Source organism: Gopherus flavomarginatus, chromosome 3 (genome assembly GCF_025201925.1).
Source record: "Gopherus flavomarginatus isolate rGopFla2 chromosome 3, rGopFla2.mat.asm, whole genome shotgun sequence".
NCBI classification, from domain to species: domain Eukaryota; kingdom Metazoa; phylum Chordata; order Testudines; family Testudinidae; genus Gopherus; species Gopherus flavomarginatus.
This window is the reverse complement of record NC_066619.1, coordinates 18,426,714-18,445,426: the sequence shown is the minus strand read 5'-3', so window position 1 is coordinate 18,445,426 and position 18,713 is coordinate 18,426,714. Positions and strand designations below refer to the sequence as shown.

At 41.9% G+C, this 18,713-nt stretch overlaps 1 protein-coding gene across 2 annotated transcripts in view; it reads right to left on the bottom strand.

Moving 5' to 3' along the window:
• Positions 1 to 18,713, bottom strand: part of DCC (DCC netrin 1 receptor) — a 933,783-nt gene that overhangs the window by 593,375 nt on the left and 321,695 nt on the right. For both annotated transcript variants that reach the window (XM_050944636.1, XM_050944637.1), the window contains exon 2: positions 17,006 to 17,326. In XM_050944636.1, the coding sequence (XP_050800593.1) occupies positions 17,006 to 17,326 (321 nt within the window). The remainder of the gene's footprint in view (positions 1 to 17,005; positions 17,327 to 18,713) is intronic.

The following is an 18,713-nucleotide window of genomic DNA, read 5'->3' as shown; positions in this document are numbered from 1 at the left end:
GGCCATAATGGGGGAGAGACCTGGTGAGTAAAGGTTGCCTTAGACCACAGGCTGAGTCAGCAAGGAAAAGGGCAAGCAAGAGTTGCCTGAGAATTCGAGACACATGGAAGGTCCTGGAAGGAAGCTGTAGTTGGTTCCTGGGGAAAGACGGGGAGGTCAGGGAGCAGTAGAGGGAGTTGCCTGCTGACGTCTAAGTTGGAGAGCCAAAGCTGAGGACCAGCAACTGCTGACATAGCTGATTCAAAAAGCTGGGCCAGGGGAACAGTGAGAGGGTCAGGGGGAGCGAGAGCTGCTCCTTTTGGAATGATAATTTCCCAGCAGAGAGGCTGGGGGAGGTTCCCACTGAAAAGAGTGGGGATATAATCCTGCCGGAAGGGCTGGGGTGGCTGTCCTGCCAGAGGGATAGAAAAGGACAGACACCATCCAGGTGTGATGGAAGATGCTGTAATGTATTATGTCAATGAATATGCTGTCTGGAGATTTTATGGACTATTTGTACTGGGGTGATAAATGGACTATGTTTTGGGATTTAGAATTTGGACTATTCACACAATGATTTTGTAATAAACTAACCTCACACAAGGGTCTTACTGAGGTAAGAAAGCATGGCATAGACTTATGGGGGACTCTGAAGGAGGGAAACCTGAGGTAGGCGTGGATGTTGTGTCACAGGAGGATGTTCCAGGCTGGGCTATCCTATGACATATAACCTAGCGGACACTTTAGCATGAACCTGGGGGGGAGGGGAATATAAATAGGTTTCTATTTGATCTGGGCAAATAACTGATTTTGCAGTTCACTGGCAGTTCTTAAAAAAAACAAAACAAAACAAAAAACAGTTTGACCCAAACTGAATCTGAAAAATGAAAGTTTATTTGCTACTCAAACATAAGAATGGCCATACTCGGTCAGATCAGTGGTCCATCTAACTCACTATCCTGTCTCTTACAATGGCCAGTGTCAGATGCTTCAGAGAGAATGAACAGAACAGGGTAATTTTGAATTGCCCTGTCCCAACTTCTGGTAGATTTAGGGACACCTGGAGCATGGGGTTGCATCCATGATCATCTTGGCTAATAGCCATTGATGGACTACCCATCATAAACTTATCTAATTGTTTTCTGAACCCAGTTATTCTTTTGGCCTTCACAATATCCCCTGGTAATGAGTTTCATGTGTTGACTGTGTGTGATATGAAGAAGTGCTTCCTTTTGTTTGTTTTAGCCCTACCGCTCATTAATTTCCTTGGGTGACCCCTGGTTCTGGTACTGTGAAGAGGTAAATAACACTTTTTTATTTACTTTCTCCAAACCATTCATGATTTTATAGACCGCTACCATAGACACTCCCCCCCTCATCCCAGTGATCTCTTTTCTAAGATGAACAGTCCCAATCTTTTTAATCTCTCCTGATATGGAAGCTGTTCCATACTCCTAATCCCTTTTGTTGTCATTTTAATATACCTTTTTTGAGATGAGGTGACCTCAGCTGCACTCAGCACTCAAGGTTTGGGCACACTATGGATTTATGTAGCAGCATTATACTATTTCTGTTTTATCATCTATCAATTTCCTAAGGGTTCCTAACATTCTGATCACATTTTTGACTACTGCTTCACATTGAGTGCATGTTTTCAGAGAACTATCCACAATGACTCCAAGATCTCTTTCTTGAGTGGCAACAGATAATTTAGACCCCAAAATTTAGTATGTATAGTTAGGATTATGTATTCCAAAGTGCATTACTTTGCACTTATCAACATTGAATTTCATTGGCCATTTTGTTGCCTAGTCACCTATTTTAGTGAGATCCCTTTGTAAAAATTTTCATTCAGCTTTGGACTTAACTATCTTGAATTATTTTGTATAGTCTTCAGTTTTTCCCATCTCACAGTTTACCCCTTTTTCCAGATCATTTATGAATATTATACACACTACAGGTCCCAGGGCAGAGACCTCAAGAGGTCATCAAGTCCAACCCCCTGCACTGAAGCAAGATGAAGTAAACCTAAACCATCCCTGATTGGTGATTGTCTAAACCCCTCTTAAAAATCTCCAAGGATGAGGATTCCACAACGTCCTTTGGAAACCAATTCCAGAATTTAATTATCTTTAAAGTTAGAAAGGTTTTTCTAATATCTAACCTAAATCTCCCTTGCTGCAGATTAAGCCCACTACTTCTTGTCCTAACTCCAATGGACAATTGATCACAGTCCTCTTTGTAACTGCCCTTAATATATTAGAAGACTTATGGCCCCCTGTCTTCTTTTCCCAAGACTAAACCATATATTTTAACCTTTCCTCAGAGGTCAGGTTTTCTAAACCTTCTATCATTTTTGTTGGTCTCCTCTGGACTCCAATTTGTCATCTTTCCAAAAATGAGGTGCGCAGAACTGAACACAGTACTCTAGCTGAGGCCTCACCATGTACTAGTAGTGCCTCATCTCATGTACTAGTACTAGCATCACATATCAACACTGAATGACGATCCAATAAATAGCAGGGCTTACTTTGATATTCCTATTTTTTAATTGTTTGTTACATCACTATTAGGCCCAGAAGGAAAAAAGTCATGGCAAGATTGAAAGTAAGATTAAGAGAAATTATAGACTGCAGAAGAAAGAAAGAACAAATTTATGTGAGTTGCAAAGCAAATAATTCTAAAGCTGTTGGGGACTTAGATTACATAACTGGGGTCAAAGACAGCCTTAGGCAAAAGCAACATAAGTGACCAGTTGGCCCCTGTAGTCATACACTAACTCAGCAACTCAAAGTCTGGCCTCCCATCTGGAAGATTATAGCTGAACAAGTATAAGACTGACTCTGAACAGTGAATTTGTTCAGATGAACAGCAAAGGGGAGCAAGACGGGACCAACCCATGAGTAAGAGAAAATGTTCCAAATGGAAAAGCACCTACAACAGACGGTATGTGAAGCTAGGAACTAAAAGCAGGACCTTTGATGACAAAGATGACAAAGGCCTCGCCTTTCCTCGGGGTCTGAATGACTGGTCAATGTGGAAATAGGGAGGATATAGGATGGGAAGAAAAAAAAACCCCATAATTATTCAAATAGTTTCCTGATAACCATAGGTTTAGGGAAGTTGCCTGAGTCATAAAGGATGTTTCTCACCAAGATAGCTGCATATAATAGATTCCTTGCTTATTCTACCGTGGGAGCACTTGTGGAGATACCCAACTTAGGAAAATGAATTTTCCTTTGTATCAATTCTAAGCATCATTCACAAATATTAATTTATGCTTGAAAAGAAAACAGAAAAGTGACATCAGTAATGATCAGTACACCCATTTATTTTCAAGCTTAAAAGCACTGTGACCATAGCACTTACTTAATTTGGTGCAATAAAGGACAAGCGGGAAGCTTAATATACAGGAAAACTTCCCAAGAGATTTGTACAACAGACTCCCTAGGAAATCACACCACTTGGGACTTTGAAAACCAGAGTGGACATAGCATGAGAAAATGTACTGTAGGGAACACTTCTTCCCTGGTAGGCTGACCAGCTGGCTGATCTAATAATTAGTAGATTATGATTCACCAAATCTGCTAGTTCTCTGGAATTTGGTGCTGGAGGCAATGCTAAATGTAAGTGATGTATAGAAAATCATCATCAAAGCCTGGTTCACGTACTCACGCCTGTTACTTCACTGAAATGGATCTATATTTTTACACTCAGATTATCAACTAAGGATATAAATTGTACAAGTGAGGAGCATCTTCCCTCATATTTTAGAAGTCATACACTAAAAATTAAGTGTCCTTATTATGTGCCATTATTCCATTCTGGGTTAAGATCTTCTCAGATCTCATAAATTGAGCAAGATCAGGCTAGGCCAATTCTGGATGCAAAACTGGTGAGGAAATCAGAGTTTCACAGCTGTAAATTGGGGTAAATGAGAGAAGAATTGGGACCATGATTCATAAAGTGCTTTATGATTATTCAAGATCAAAAGTGTCATGAACAAAAGGCATTTCAGTTTCCCACCTTGGGTAGTCAAATAAATAACAACGGTGCAAATTAAGTGCAAGGAGCATGTAAAACACTACCACATCAGAATAGTAGTGTTTTGTTTTTGTTTTTGTTTTTACACTTTGCACAGTTGTAAACACCGAACTCAGAACTGTGGAGAATCAGGCCCCACGTCAGGGTGCAAGTGAACAGTCAGGCATATTATTTGGTTTCCTAATATGTCCTTCTAATTTTCAGATCATGGCATAATTAATTTTTCAGTTTCATTAGAACGGTGCGTAATGTGCTTTAACAGTGTGACAGAATGGTAATTTGTATGTGGCTGCACATGTACATGTAAATTTTACAGAGATAACAATGGGGCAGTAAACAGAAATAGCATGAAGTGTATGCTCAGGAACAGTCCATTTCATTAAGCAAAAACCCAAATAAGTAGTATTGGTCACCAAGTGATACAGGAAGCACTCCCGCATGCACACACTATTGGGCCATGTAACTTTAAAAAAGGGGAGGGGGAGAAAAAGAAGAAAAACAAAACTACAAGATCGTCCTTCAGCACAACAAAATTAACCAATTCCCGAATGATTTCTAAGTGGTCCTACACACCAGTATTCAGTGTGCTGCCTAGGTACAGTGTGCTGCTTAACTTTATCCTTAAATTATTCACAAACTTAATACATAATAGAACCACTTCAGCTCCCAGGCCTTTATAACATATTGAATTTGAATAAAAGAATCATCCCTTGAATATAAAAAGAAAAATAGGGAAACATCACTGATAAGGAGTTCATAAAAGTCCAGTCACACTACTGAATTTACTATCAGATCATATTTTTATCAGTTTTCCAGCAGTGTTGTCTCTTCTACTGAGTTACCTTTGTAATTTTAGCAGTTTTCAAGAAACTCAATTTTTTGAGAACACGGGGGATTTTTTGGAAAGAAATTGGTTTTAGTTTTCTTCAACAAAATTATTTTTAAAAGTTACTACCTAGATTTTATTGTGGCTTATTAATTCCTTTGCAGTATGGCTCACATTCATTGTTACTCAAATAACACTTTTGAAGACAAAAAAGTAAATCAGGGTATGGGATTGGCTGCAAGCAAAAAAGATTACTGTGTTGGGGATACTATATCAGACAAATAGGATGCCAAAGAAAATAACAACAGAGTCAAGGTCAGGCAGGTCTAGAGGACTACTACTGACTAGTTGGCTAGGCATTGTATGCAGGGACATGACCAGTCTGAGATTAAGATAGGAACAGCCATGGGCAGGAGTGAATGGCAATGCTGCATTGTACCTATAAAGATGCTTTGGGATGAGAACAAATGTAAAGAACAAATCGTGTCAAACTAATCTGATAGCGTTCTTTGATAGGATAACGAGCCTTGTGGATAAGGGAGAAGCGGTGGATGTGATATACCTAGACTTTAGTAAGGCATTTGATACAGTCTCGCATGATATTCTTATAGATAAGCTAGGAAAGTACAATTTAGATGGGGCTACTATAAGGTGGGTGCATAACTGGCTGGATAACCGTACTCAGAGAGTAGTTGTTAATGGCTCCCAATCCTGCTGGAAAGGTATAACAAGTGGGGTTCCGCAGGGGTCTGTTTTGGGACCGGTTCTGTTCAATATCTTCATCAACGATTTAGATGTTGGCATAGAAAGTACGCTTATTAAGTTTGCGGACGATACTAAACTGGGAGGGATTGCAACTGCTTTGGAGGACAGGGTCAAAATTCAAAATGATCTGGACAAGTTGGAGAAATGGTCTGAGGTAAACAGGATGAAGTTCAATAAAGATAAATGCAAAGTGCTCCACTTAGGAAGGAACAATCAGTTTCACACATACAAAATGGGAAGAGACTGTCTAGGAAGGAGTATGGCAGAAAGAGATCTAGGGGTCATAGTGGACCACAAGCTTAATATGAGTCAACAGTGTGATACTGTTGCAAAAAAAGCAAACGTGATTCTGGGATGCATTAACAGGTGTGTTGTAAACAAGACACGAGAAGTCATTCTTCCGCTTTACTCTGCGCTGGTTAGGCCTCAACTGGAGTATTGTGTCCAGTTCTGGGCACCGCATTTCAAGAAAGATGTGGAGAAATTGGAGAGGGTCCAGAGAAGAGCAACAAGAATGATTAAAGGTCTTGAGAACATGACCTATGAAGGAAGGCTGAAGGAATTGGGTTTGTTTAGTTTGGAAAAGAGAAGACTGAGAGGGGACATGATAGCAGTTTTCAGGTATCTAAAAGGGTGTCATCAGGAGGAGGGAGAAAACTTGTTCACCTTAGCCTCCAATGATAGAACAAGAAGCAATGGGCTTAAACTGCAGCAAGGGAGATTTAGGTTGGACATTAGGAAAAAGTTCCTAACTGTCAGGGTAGTTAAACACTGGAATAGATTGCCTAGGGAAGTTGTGGAATCTCCATCTCTGGAGATATTTAAGAGTAGGTTAGATAAATGTCTATCAGGGATGGTCTAGACAGTATTTGGTCCCGCCATGAGGGCAGGGGACTGGACTCGATGACCTCTCGAGGTCCCTTCCAGTCCTAGAGTCTATGAGTCTATGAGTCTATGAGAAGAAGAATGAATAAAATTAATACTTGACAGCTTAGGAGGTGGACATATGTTAAAGGATGCTTGCCTCTTCTATAAAAGCGAGTATCACGGAATCATGGAAATTCAAAAAGTAACAGCCTAGTGCTCTGTGTTACATTTTCTAGTGCTGTCTCCAGTCTAGCATTTGCTAATATTCAGTTGACATTTACTTTATTGCATCCTATTACCCCCTAGGTAATGGATAGCCCTTGTGACCCTCTAAATAATTCATTTTTAACCTTAGTTTATTAGCACCCTAAAATACTTGTAAATAGTAATGCCCCTTAGTCTTCTGACTTGTTAATTAAACATGCTGTGCCACACATAAATAGTTCTTTTAAAATTATTAGTGGGTTTAAAAGTTTTTAAAATTAGGAAAATTTCTCTCCCTGTTGGAGAGCTTTGAACTGGGATTCAGATTTCTCTTTTTTCACCTCTATAAGATTTTCATCTCAGGTTCAGCCATGATCGTATTCACTAGCTTTGTATTATTCTGAATTTGGGAATACTGTTAGAGCAATTACAATGTGGAACAGTTCCCAGGAATGTATGCCCCACAACCATGGACTCTGGGGAGCACTGGGGTCCCAGCTGCCCACCATAAATCCAGGCAAGATTCCCTGGAACCCGGTCTCGGATTTGCTAAGGTTCATTGAACCAGAAGTGTTTTAGGCAAAACACTTTGGACTGCACGAATAGCCCAGTTGATTGCAGTTGGGACTGAATGAACGGGAATACAGTAAGATATTACTCAAGGTGAGCGAGATGGCAGAATGTGTTCAGAAATGATTTTCAACAGTTATCGCTTTAGTCATAATTTGCCACAACAAACAACGTAATCAATTTTTTTGGCATGACAAACATACAGAGTGCTCAAGAAGCATGAAGCTGCAGTGCAGGAATTCTGTGCAATCTAATCTTTTGGCTTGTCTTTTAACAAAATAAGGAAACTGGGGCCAACTAGTTCAGAAACTGTCTAGTTCGGAACCATAGTTTGACCCTCAGATTCCTGCCCTTCCTTCCTCAGTCTAATTAACAAATCTGTATAACCTATCCTACCTTATTTTTCACCATTACAAGAAAAAAGCATGTCCCGTTGTGAGAAGGTATACGAGGCCTTTGTGGACACTGTTGAAAATCCCGGCATCCTAGTACATCCCATTCTGGCAAAGCGACAGGAAAGGAGCAACGAAGGTGGATCCTCCAGGTCTGCCTAGAGAGGCTTCAGGGAAGCAGCCCATCAGAGCCCAGAAGGCTCAGCTAAAAAGAGCTGCAGGGCCTTTGCAGGTCAGTTCTTTGCTGGGACAAAAGGGGCAAGGAAAGATGCTCCTGTCTGGCTAAAGGAGTTTGAGAGATAGCAAGGGGAGGGGTTGTTTTTTTGTTTTTTTCCTGATTGAATTTTGAATTGCTGGGTTTGGGAGAGAAAGAGACGAAGAACCTGAGGTAAGGGTGATGCTAGAATGGAAGAGGCCCAGAGAAGCAGCAGCAGCTATTGAATCAAGCAGGAGATGGGTGCTGTTTATAGGGTCCTTGGGTTTAACTCGAAGCAGTGGGCTGGACTGGGCTCCTCTGCCACTGCAGGCAAAGTGGCATAAACCCAAAAAGGTGGCAGAGCTTATTTGGAAGCCAGAACAAAGGGCTGAATTTAAAGGACCCAGAGCTGGTCTGAAAACCCTAGCAAGGACAAAGAGACTTTTATTTGCTAGGGTCTTTAATACCCTGGAAGGGATTCATTCTGACTTTATAATTTGACTAGAGGCTTAAGCTGCTGAAGACCCATCAAGGTCAGTCAGCATCCCACAGGTGGCACCAGGGACGTGTAAAGGGCTGTGGCCCACATCCAGCAGCTTGGAGGTGCTCAGGAGGTGAATGTCCCATTACATCTGAATGGAAAAGTTTACCCCTCTCAGATTAATCTAGTTGGTAGCCTCATTCAAAAGCCAATTGCTGCATTCAGACCAATAGGCTCTTCCCTCAACCCCCTCAATAAAAGAGCAATGTTTTGGGTTGGTTAGGCTAGAGTTAAAGCCAGAGACTTTGGATCACTGACCCAAGAATGGTATATGAATAGAAATCAAATTGCTCAATGTAATGTCTATATCTGAAGACCTACCCATTACTAGAAATACCAATAATCAGTAGCCTGTTAAATTGGGACTTTTAATAAGATGTTAGACTAGGAGGCAGCTCTTAGTTTCTCTTCACTGCTCTCATCCCCACTTCAGCCAAGAACACTTTTACAATTGGTGAGTGTCAAGGCCTCAAGAGCCCTTGAGAAGTTCCTGGAAAATATGATTTGTGGTACATGGAAGGTTCCATGCATACAATTTCTTAACTGATTACAGACAGCTTTCATTTGACACATTTTCTTCATCAAATAGCACTTTAAGTGAAAATAGAAGAGGGAAAGGGCTTGAAAAGAGCAATATACTTTCAGTACTCTTGAGCAGTTTGTTCTCAGCAAAGTTGACTGTTACCTTTTAGTGGTGACTGGTTTACTGACTGTTAATGCTTTAAAAATGAGATGAAATCAGGTGTATAGTCTTTATTGCAAGAAAGATATATGCCCCCGTGCATAGCAGTAGTTTGGCAATCTTAATCTCCAAAGACATAACGTTGATGTATGTTATGTTGCCAAACAGCACAGTGAGTGTTTAAAATGCTGTGAACAGCCCTATTGCCTCCACATGATACAATCTAAGATTAGATTGTAACTCAGTGACTGAATCCTTTCCCAAGTCCTGCATAGAATATTAAAGCTCAGGCCATTTACTTTAATATCTTGAAAGAATGATTTTTTTCTTTTTTTGCCATAGAAACAAGAAAGCACATAGAGTGGGGATATGCACTGTTGGCAACATGAAAGCATATAACCCACATCAGGCAATTCCACTGTAATACGACGTCATCATTTCTATTTCGATGAAAGCTTAAGCTGTGCAAACGGATCTTTTATAGCAAGCATGCCTATGGTATCATAACTGAACACAGACGTTCAAACCTCAACTGATATATACCTAAGGTCTATCCAGCACTTCTCCTGCATCCTTGATATCTGCCATGTTAATTAAATGCACATAGAGGTCAAGGTGTTAATTCAGTCTGTCACCCTTCTGTACTTTTTTCCAAATAATTTTATATAACAATCTGAGTTGATCTTCTGTTACTTTGGACAGCTTAAAGTACCTTGCACAACACAGCCCTGCAAAAGCAGCTTCATGCAATAATTATTGCAACATCCTGTAATGTTAGACCTTTATTTCTCCTCTTACCCTTCTTACTCTCCTCTTACCCTGTCCTATCTTCCATTTGCCTGTGTCTTCAGTCAGCAATGTGCAGCCAAAATTTTAACAGAGACTTCTTTGGATATTTTCCAGCTCCTTTACGAGTTCATCTGACCTTCCATCACCAAAATACTCTTCCCACACCTCAAATAACCCCACGTACTTATCCTCTATCCCACAAAATGTAACAATTCTACACTTTTCCCCGACCAAACAGCTGCATCAGTGCTTTCACTCTCACTCACACCAATCAGTCCCTTTAACATGCCATGCTTCCTTCTCCCCTGCATTTCTTTCTTCCTTTTTTAATAATAGCATCTAGGGACCTCAGTCATGGCTTTGGCCTCATCACTGTACAATCACCACAAGGACAATCCCTGCCCCAGAGATCTCATAGTCAGGGATGTAGGCAACACACTACCCATGAATAAGTTGACAGGGAACAGTAGAGACAGGTGCATTTACTTAAATTAGTAATCAGCGAAAGTCCAACCAAAGCCAAACAGCATCTCAGAGGCTCCCCTCTTAGGCAGCTGTTCCTCAAAACAGAGGTGATTGTAGCAGGCAGCTGTCCTGGAGCCTCTGGCTTGTGAGTGGTTGGTCAGGTAGAGAGTGGGTCCCCTCTGATGGTGGAATGGGTGTTTTCTGGTAGGTTGGGGATGTACGCCGTTGGTTCTTGAGGTGGGAAGTTTTGTCTGACTATGAGGGGTCTACTCCACCTGGTATAGGAATCAAATAGAGGAAGTAGTTCTCCCATTGCCTAAGGATATTAGGCTGTGGGGTAGCTCTCCCAGGATGATGTGGAGGGCCCAGTAACTCTGCTGACTGGTATGAGGAGTCAGCAGGAAAGTGGGTTTCTCCAGGTAGTGTGGGTGAGTGAGTCTACACTGACTAGTATAGTAGTCAGGTTGGAGAGTAAGTGTCCCCTAGACCAGTGGCTCTCAACCTTTCCAGACTACTGTACCTTTTCAGGAATCTGATTTGTCTTGCATACACTCAAGTTTCACCTCATTTAAAAATGACTTGCTTACAAAATCAGGCATAAAAATGCAAAATTGCATTATTACTGAAAAATTGCTTACTTTCTCATTTTTACTGTATAATTATAACATAAATCAATTGGAATATAAATATTGTATTCACATTTCAGTGTATAGTATATAGAGCAGTATAAACAAGTCATTGTCTGATTTAGTTAGTTCTGACTTCAAATTTTAGTTAGTACTGACTTCATTAGGGCTTTTTAGGTAGCCTGTTGTAAAACTAGGCAAATACCTAGATGAATTGATGTACCCCCGGGAAGACCTCTGTATACCCACTGAGGTACATGTACCCCTGGTTGAGAACCACTGCCCTAGATGGCAGAAGGGGTCATAGGAGTTAAAAGATGAGGAGAAGGTCTCCTGTTGCTGGTGATATTGAAGTGGGTATAGAAGTGGGTCTCTGCTAACTGGTGGAGAAGGGAAACAGGCTCCTTTCCATATGTTGGAAAAGACTTAAACTTTCCCTGGTCATTGGAGGGACTGGCTGAGGATAGCAGGGTTCCAGGCTCCATCCCACTATTTACTCTTTAGACTCTGGGCTGCCACTGGGCAAGCAGACAAGTGGTGGGGAGAGAGACAGGCTCAAAAGCTCTTGGATTCTCACTCATGGGTGTAATAGCTTGGCCCTTCCTCCTTTCCTCCTCTGTTGGTGGTGGAGCTGTCAGGAAGGGAAGTATGTGCAGGAAGAACAGAGCATTGGATCTCAGGAGGCACTGGAAGGAGAAATTCCCTTCGCATCGGCTGTCCCAGAAACAGTAGCCATATCCACAGAGTGGCAGCCGGCTGTGTGACCTGCAAACAGCCCATTCCCAGCCTCAGACAGGGATGAAAATCTTAACAGGCAAAGTCTACCTTTTCTTCACCATTCCTCAGGTGAAACTGATTCCTGTCGATTGTTATCACACCACTGTGCATAGGGCTGGGCTGTGGATTCTCTGGCATACCCCTAAACTTAACTGATTATTTTATAAAGAAGAGGGTGTGCACCTCTTTATTGTGGGGCAGTGCAGGAAGAAGAGGTTACTCACCTTGTGCAGTAATTGTGGTTCTTCAAGAGGTGTGTTCCTATGGTGCTCCACTCAGATGTTCATGTGCCTCTCAAGCCTTTGATCAGAGACTTCCCATTAGCAGTGTCCATTCAGCCTGCACTTGCATCCTATACATCCTTGTGCCAGGCATGGAGGTTATATAGGGCTGCACAGCTGGACCACCTTCTCCAGCCAGATGTTCTATAGAGAAAAGTCTGAAGCAGAGGGGAAGGAGGGCAAGTATGGAGCACCAATAGGGCACAAATCTTGAAGAACCACAGTTTCCACACAGTGTGAGTAACCTCTCCTTCTTCTTCAAGTAATATCTCTAAGGGTGCTCCACTTCAGGTGACTCCCAACTAGTATCCCCACAGAGAAAGGAGCTTTGGAATTGAGTCCAGAACCAAAGATAGAACCACATTACCAAGAACCACAACTGAACTGGATCAAGGCATAGTGTTTAGAAAAATGTATGTCCTGAAGACCATGTCTTGGCCTTACACATCTCGGAAACTAGAATGTTTCTGAGTAATGCCATGGACATTGATTTTTATCTGGTAGAATGTGCTATTATCCTTTCGGGGGATGGTAGAACACCAGTTGCACTGTAACAAGTAACAATACACCCAGTCATCTATCCTGACAGTCTCTGGGCAGAGATTGTGGACTCAGTCTAGGTAACTTCCAAAATTGCATAGTTCTTTCTAGATAGAAGGCAAACCCTCATCTAATACCCAAGGTATGAAAGCAAATTTCCTGTTGAGACTTGTGTAATTTTGGGGAAAAAAAACACAAGTAGATCAATGGACTGGTTAATCAGAAAAGTTGATACTATCTTAGGTAAGAATTTAGGGTGTGGGCATAAAGAGACCTCATCCTTGAACATTGTAAAGGGTGGATCTGCCATTAAGGCCCCAATTTCTCTGACTCCACAGACTGACGTCATAGCTACTAAAAATGCCATCTTCATGCATAAGCGAAGCAAAGAACAGGTTGCGATTGGTTCAAATGGAGGTCTTGTGAGACATTTAAGTATGAGGTTGAGGTTTCAAATCTGAGTGGGGTACCTAATTTGGGGGTAGAGTTTCCCCAAGCCCTTAGTAAATCTAAAGCAAACATAAAAAATCCTTCTACTGGAGGATGAAACACTGATATTGTACCGAAGTAAACCTTAATCGGGCTAACTGATAAACCCTGGTTTCTTCAAGTCCAACAGATAGTCCAGGATGGCTGACAGCAATGAGGATTCAGACAGAAGTCTGTAGCATTGACACCAATGGTTAAATCTCATCCAGTTCTGCAGGTAACTAATTTGGATGGACTTCTTTCCACTATTCAATATCACCTGCTTTACTTTCACAGACCAGATAGAGTCTACTCCTGCAAACCATCAAGAAACCATGCACTAGAGGTGGAGGTTCCCTAGGTTGGGGTGAAGTAAATAATCCACAACTTGGTAGAGGAGAGGAGAAACTATCATAAGTTTGATGGTCAGGTAAACACATGGGTGAAGCAGGTAAAGATACCAAGCTTGTCTCAATCAGGTTGGTACTATAAAGATAATCCCAGCCTTGGCATGTGTGATCTCTTTGTATTAGTGGTGTTGGGGGAAATGCACAGACCATCCCCTTCATCCAAGATCAGAGAAAGACATCTTCCAGAGAGAGATAGCCTAGCCCTCCTCTTGAGCAAAGCAGATGACACTTTTTGTTCCTGGAGGCAATGAAGAGATCTACCTCTAGGAGACCTCAATTTTGCAATATATGATGGAGAATTTGAGAGTCCAGTTTCCCTTCGTAGTCCTGGGAGAAACACCTGCTGAGGGTATCAGTTGTGATGTTATGAACTCCAGGGAGGTAAAAAGCTGAAATTTGGATCTGATGCTACATACCAGTTCCACAGTTGCATTGCTTTGGTGCACAGGGAGGGGAATTTGCTCCCCCTTACTTGTTGATATAGAACATGCAGGCTACATTATCAGTCATGATTCTGATGAATTTTCCTTTGATGAGGGGTCAGAAATGAAGGCAAGCATTCCTGCCTGCCCTGAGTTTCAACAAGTTAATGTGGAGACTCATTTCCTGAGGTGACCATCTGCCCTGGGCCGTGAGGGTATTGATGGCTCCCCATCCCAAGGGAGAAGCATCTGTTGTCATGGTTACCATTGGGTTTGGGTAAACAAAAGGAGTCCCTGCACCGACATTGATTTGATTTTCCACCAGGCTAAGGAGTTCTTTACATGACGCTGGACCATACTTGCTTGTCCAAATTGTCTCTAGAGGGTGAATAGACCACTCCGAGCCAGTCCAGCAATGGGGGCATAGTCTTGCATAATCAGTCACAAAGGTGCAAGTTGCCATATGACCAGGAGCTGCGGATAGTTTCTAACTGAGGTTCATGGATTCCCTTGAATGGTCCTGTCTTGATCTGAGAAAGTTAAGAATCAGTCAATGGAAAGGTCTGCCCGGGCTGTCATTGAATCAAAATATACTCCTATGAACTGTATTCTCTGTACAGGGGGGTCAGTGTGGATTTCCTTACATTGAACTGAATACCCTATTCCTGGAAAAGAGAGTGGGCCAACAGGATGAATGAAGTTCAGCTTTGTAAGCTTGACCCTTGAGCAGCTCAGTTGTTGAGGCACAGAAAGACTAAAATTGCCTCTAGGACCTTTGAGGACACCCTTGGGAACAAGGAAAGGCAGAGGGAAGCCCTCTGTATTAAAAAGAGTCCTGGCCTACAGTAAAGCATAGGTATTTTCTGTGAGATGGGTAAGAGTTCTGGGATTTTCCAGACCCACCAGTACTGGAGGAGGAGTCTTTTGCCTCTACACTGCTGAACTGAGAGGTTGAGGCTTCTGATACCGTGGACTCAGCAGGGGATGGGGGAGTCTCTTGGGAGCAGGTTCCTTATGATAACAGTTAGCACTTCTATTTTGGGACCCTTCATTGAGACCTCAAGAGTTTTGCCCCTCTTAGCAGAGATCTGTGCTGAGGTCAAAGGGGAACTTGATCTGCCCAAAGACAGATTTCTGTGGGAAGGTCTTCTGACCTGATTCTGAAGTGGGTCAAAGGGAGCACTCCAGCAGCAGCTTGACCTCACAGGTCTTCCTTGCTCTGGATTTAAGAGCCAGGCAAAAGTTACACTTCTGGGAGACATATGACACTCTCAGGCAGCGGACTCAATTATAGTGGCCATCATTGACTGGGATAGGCTTCCGACAAGAGAGGCACTGTTTGAATCCTGGAGAGTTGGACCTGCCCTGTCAGGAGAGAATGATTCTCTCCCTCATTTCAGGGAGCCTAAGTTAATGCTCACACTACTTATCTACTAACTATATAACAACTATCTAAAACCAGCTAACACTAAAGAAAAAGTTAGCTTAGGCACTCTAAAGGCAGACATGCTAGGGCTCTGTCTTAGGCCGAGATGGTTGAACGGGAACTGAGGGCAGATCGACAGCCGTATGTAGCCTCAGTGCACGGCACAAGGCTGTGTAGGACATATAGGCAGGTGAAACAGACACCGCAAACAGGAAATCTCTGATCAAGGACTCAAGATGCATAGGTGCACCTGACGTGGATCACCCATAGGGACATTACTCAATGAGGAATTTTTAGCCCATCTCCCCCAATCTGCTGCTGAAGGAATGGATCCCATCTACGTTCAAGTCTAGCAATCAAGTTGCATTTTCTAGGTCTATCTTTGGAACAAGAGTGGCTACAAATTTATTTTTCTTCTTCAAGAAAAGACTCCTTTCACATGGCTCAAAGAATAACTCCGTTAACAAAGGACCCTTCCAGCTCTTCTGCGCTTCAAGTACCATCAACTCTGATTCTTAGCATAACTGTAAAAAATACTTATCTAGACTCCCAAGGAGATTTAGTCTGTCTGACTAGAGACTTGGCTTCTTTCAACCAACGTAAGACCAAGGATCCTGTGCCTGCAAGCCATAGAAAATAAAGTGGGATAGGGGACTATAGCTCACGTCTGGATATCTACTTGAAGAAAGTCCAGTTCAAGTTCTGGGCATTCTAGGCAGCCAAAACATTATTTCAGTCAGAGCCAGATATAGTAACACACTGCTCCAGACCAAAAGAAAACCTACTGCCCTGTGAAATATTTTAATAATGGTTTACAATGATCCTACAGAAATAGGCTGAAAGCTAGATACCATGGGATACTAAATATAAACAACACTTCATTCTTTAACCATTCATTCAAGGATCTCAAAGCAGTTTGCAATGATTAGCTGATTAAGGCCTCACGCCACCCTGTGAAGCGGAGTACAGTTATTCCCATTATACAAATGGGGAAACAGACCTGGATAGGCCATTGCTTATCCCTTTAAATGCCCACTAACTTGAGGTGATGACATTTTGACACACATAAAGCATTCACAAAGGCTACTAATCCCTTGTGTCTTCAGTTGGCATTATGGATGCTCAGCACTTCTGAAAATCATATCTAGGAGCACCAGCTCAGGCCCCCAAACAGTAAGCACCCAAAATTATTGGCCACCTGTAATAATTTAGGCCTAAATGGCTATCATATAGAAACTCAGTACTAGAGCCACAACCAAATCCAGGTCTCTTGATGAGCAATATCTTGTTCTCACCACCATATTATACTTCCTCCCAGGTATTTCAAAAAAGAGCTACAGACATTAAGGTTACAAATTCCAATAAATTGTATAATGGATGCTTGTCAGTGAGGGAAAAAAAGACAAACTAAAAAACAAATTATGCACATTTTACATCCCACAGAGGTTCAGCATTTTACTTTTTCTAAGGCTGAATTAACTTAAAAAGCAGTTAATTTCCAACTTCAAAGATTTTTTCTTGTTTTGAAGACAATAAATATGCAGCAAATATCTCACAGCAACAATGAGCTGATTAGAATGTCATGTCTGCCTTTATTTTATTTATTTTTTGGGGGCAAGAACCAAACCACACATTTCTGCCTGAAGAATGTTTCCTTGTGTTTTAATGCTTCTTTAAAATTGTTCTCACAAGACAATGTTTCCAGCAGTTCAAAGGACAGAAGAGTTATTCCTACCTGCTACCGTGACTTTAGCTGTCCGACTGATGATAGCCCCAATTCCTTCTAAAGAGGCCTCACACTGGTAGAGACCCTCATCTGGCTTATGGTGCCTGGAATGGACTATGCTTTGTATCAAGAGGGAACCATTGACCATCTGCTGTCTCCTTTCATCCACTGCCAGGTTTAAGAAGACTGAATCTTTCTTCCACTTGATGACAGGAATTCCTTGATCAGACTCCACTGTGCAATTCAGCAGCACATTACTTCCGCGCATGGTGACAGCATCTGAAGGCTCAGTCAGGAACCGCAATGATGTAAAACCCTTAACTTGTGAACCTAAAATAAGAAAAGCTGCGTTATTCATTCACATACAGGGACATAGATGCCAGTTCTGGTGCATTAACTCATTGAAGAGCATGAACACAAAATCCCACAAGACACTTCGGGTGCTCGGCAAACATTCTGAGAAATAATTTAATTAAAAATAGCATGTCTCAGCAAATTGACTGAAGGAAAACCAAGATGAATATTTTGGTGCCATCAGTACAAAAACAATATTTACAGAAGAAACACAAATATGTAAACAAAGCAAAATACCTCTAACTGTCCCACCCCCCATTACTTCAAAAAATAAGCTGCAATGTGTTCAATTTTCTCTAGTGCTGTGGATCAGTACAAAGCCTATGCACCACTTCAGTACCATTTTGAGGTTATAAGTAGAATTTACTCTAATTGGCTCATAGGGCTTTGTGCTGGACCCCTGCACATAGCTGAATTTCACCATGAAAAGTCTGCAGATAGCATTTGGGTGGCTTTGTATTTATGAGAAACTTTCAGAGGAAATTAGACAAATCCAGAGTCTGGCCACCTTTCGGAAATGCTGCCAAACCTTTGTATATGATGAAGCTTTTCTCTTCTAACCAGAATGACACTCACATCTGTAGTAGGAAGAGAGCCTGAGACATAAGCCCTTATATCAGAGGCCTAGTATGAGGCAGGACCTGCTCACAGAATTTGGCAAGAGCAGGGCTGATATTGCAGAAAAAACACATTCCTAACAAGTGCTAGTCACAGAGTGCTCATGCAAACACATGCTGATATCCAGTGGTACCAGAACATCCCAATATCATGGATGGTACAAAAACATTACCCAAGGATAACAAGAACACACTGACCCATCTTAAAAGATAAGGTCAGGATGATAGTACGTAATAGATGTTTTGATCAAACCAACATGTACAAGATGGGTGACTACTAGCGACATAAGAGGGCAGTAACTAACTACATCGAAGGGGCAGTACTAACTTGTTTTATTGGGGTATAAAGATGTATCTCAGAGGGAGTGTCTTTGTCTGGCCTTAGGGAGGAACAGAAAGTCCCACCGTTCATCGAGTTGGTCCATTGTTACGGGCATATGTATACCATGGAATACTAGTACTATGCTTTGTCAACAATATACCTGGCTGGGTGCATTCATCCCTTAATGGATCTTGTGGTCATTGGGTAGTTCGCTCGAGGTCTGTCATGCCAGCTATCTGTGCAGGGCTGGGGCAGCACACAGAGTGAACACACACACACAGCCAAACAGCTACCAACATCTAACCACAACATCCTCAAAACCACCTCCTCTTAACTTCTTTTCCATTCCTCTGCAATGGAGAGAGCAATGCGGGAGATACTGAAGTCCCTTGGGTGCCAGCTGAGCAGGTGTCACATTACAGCA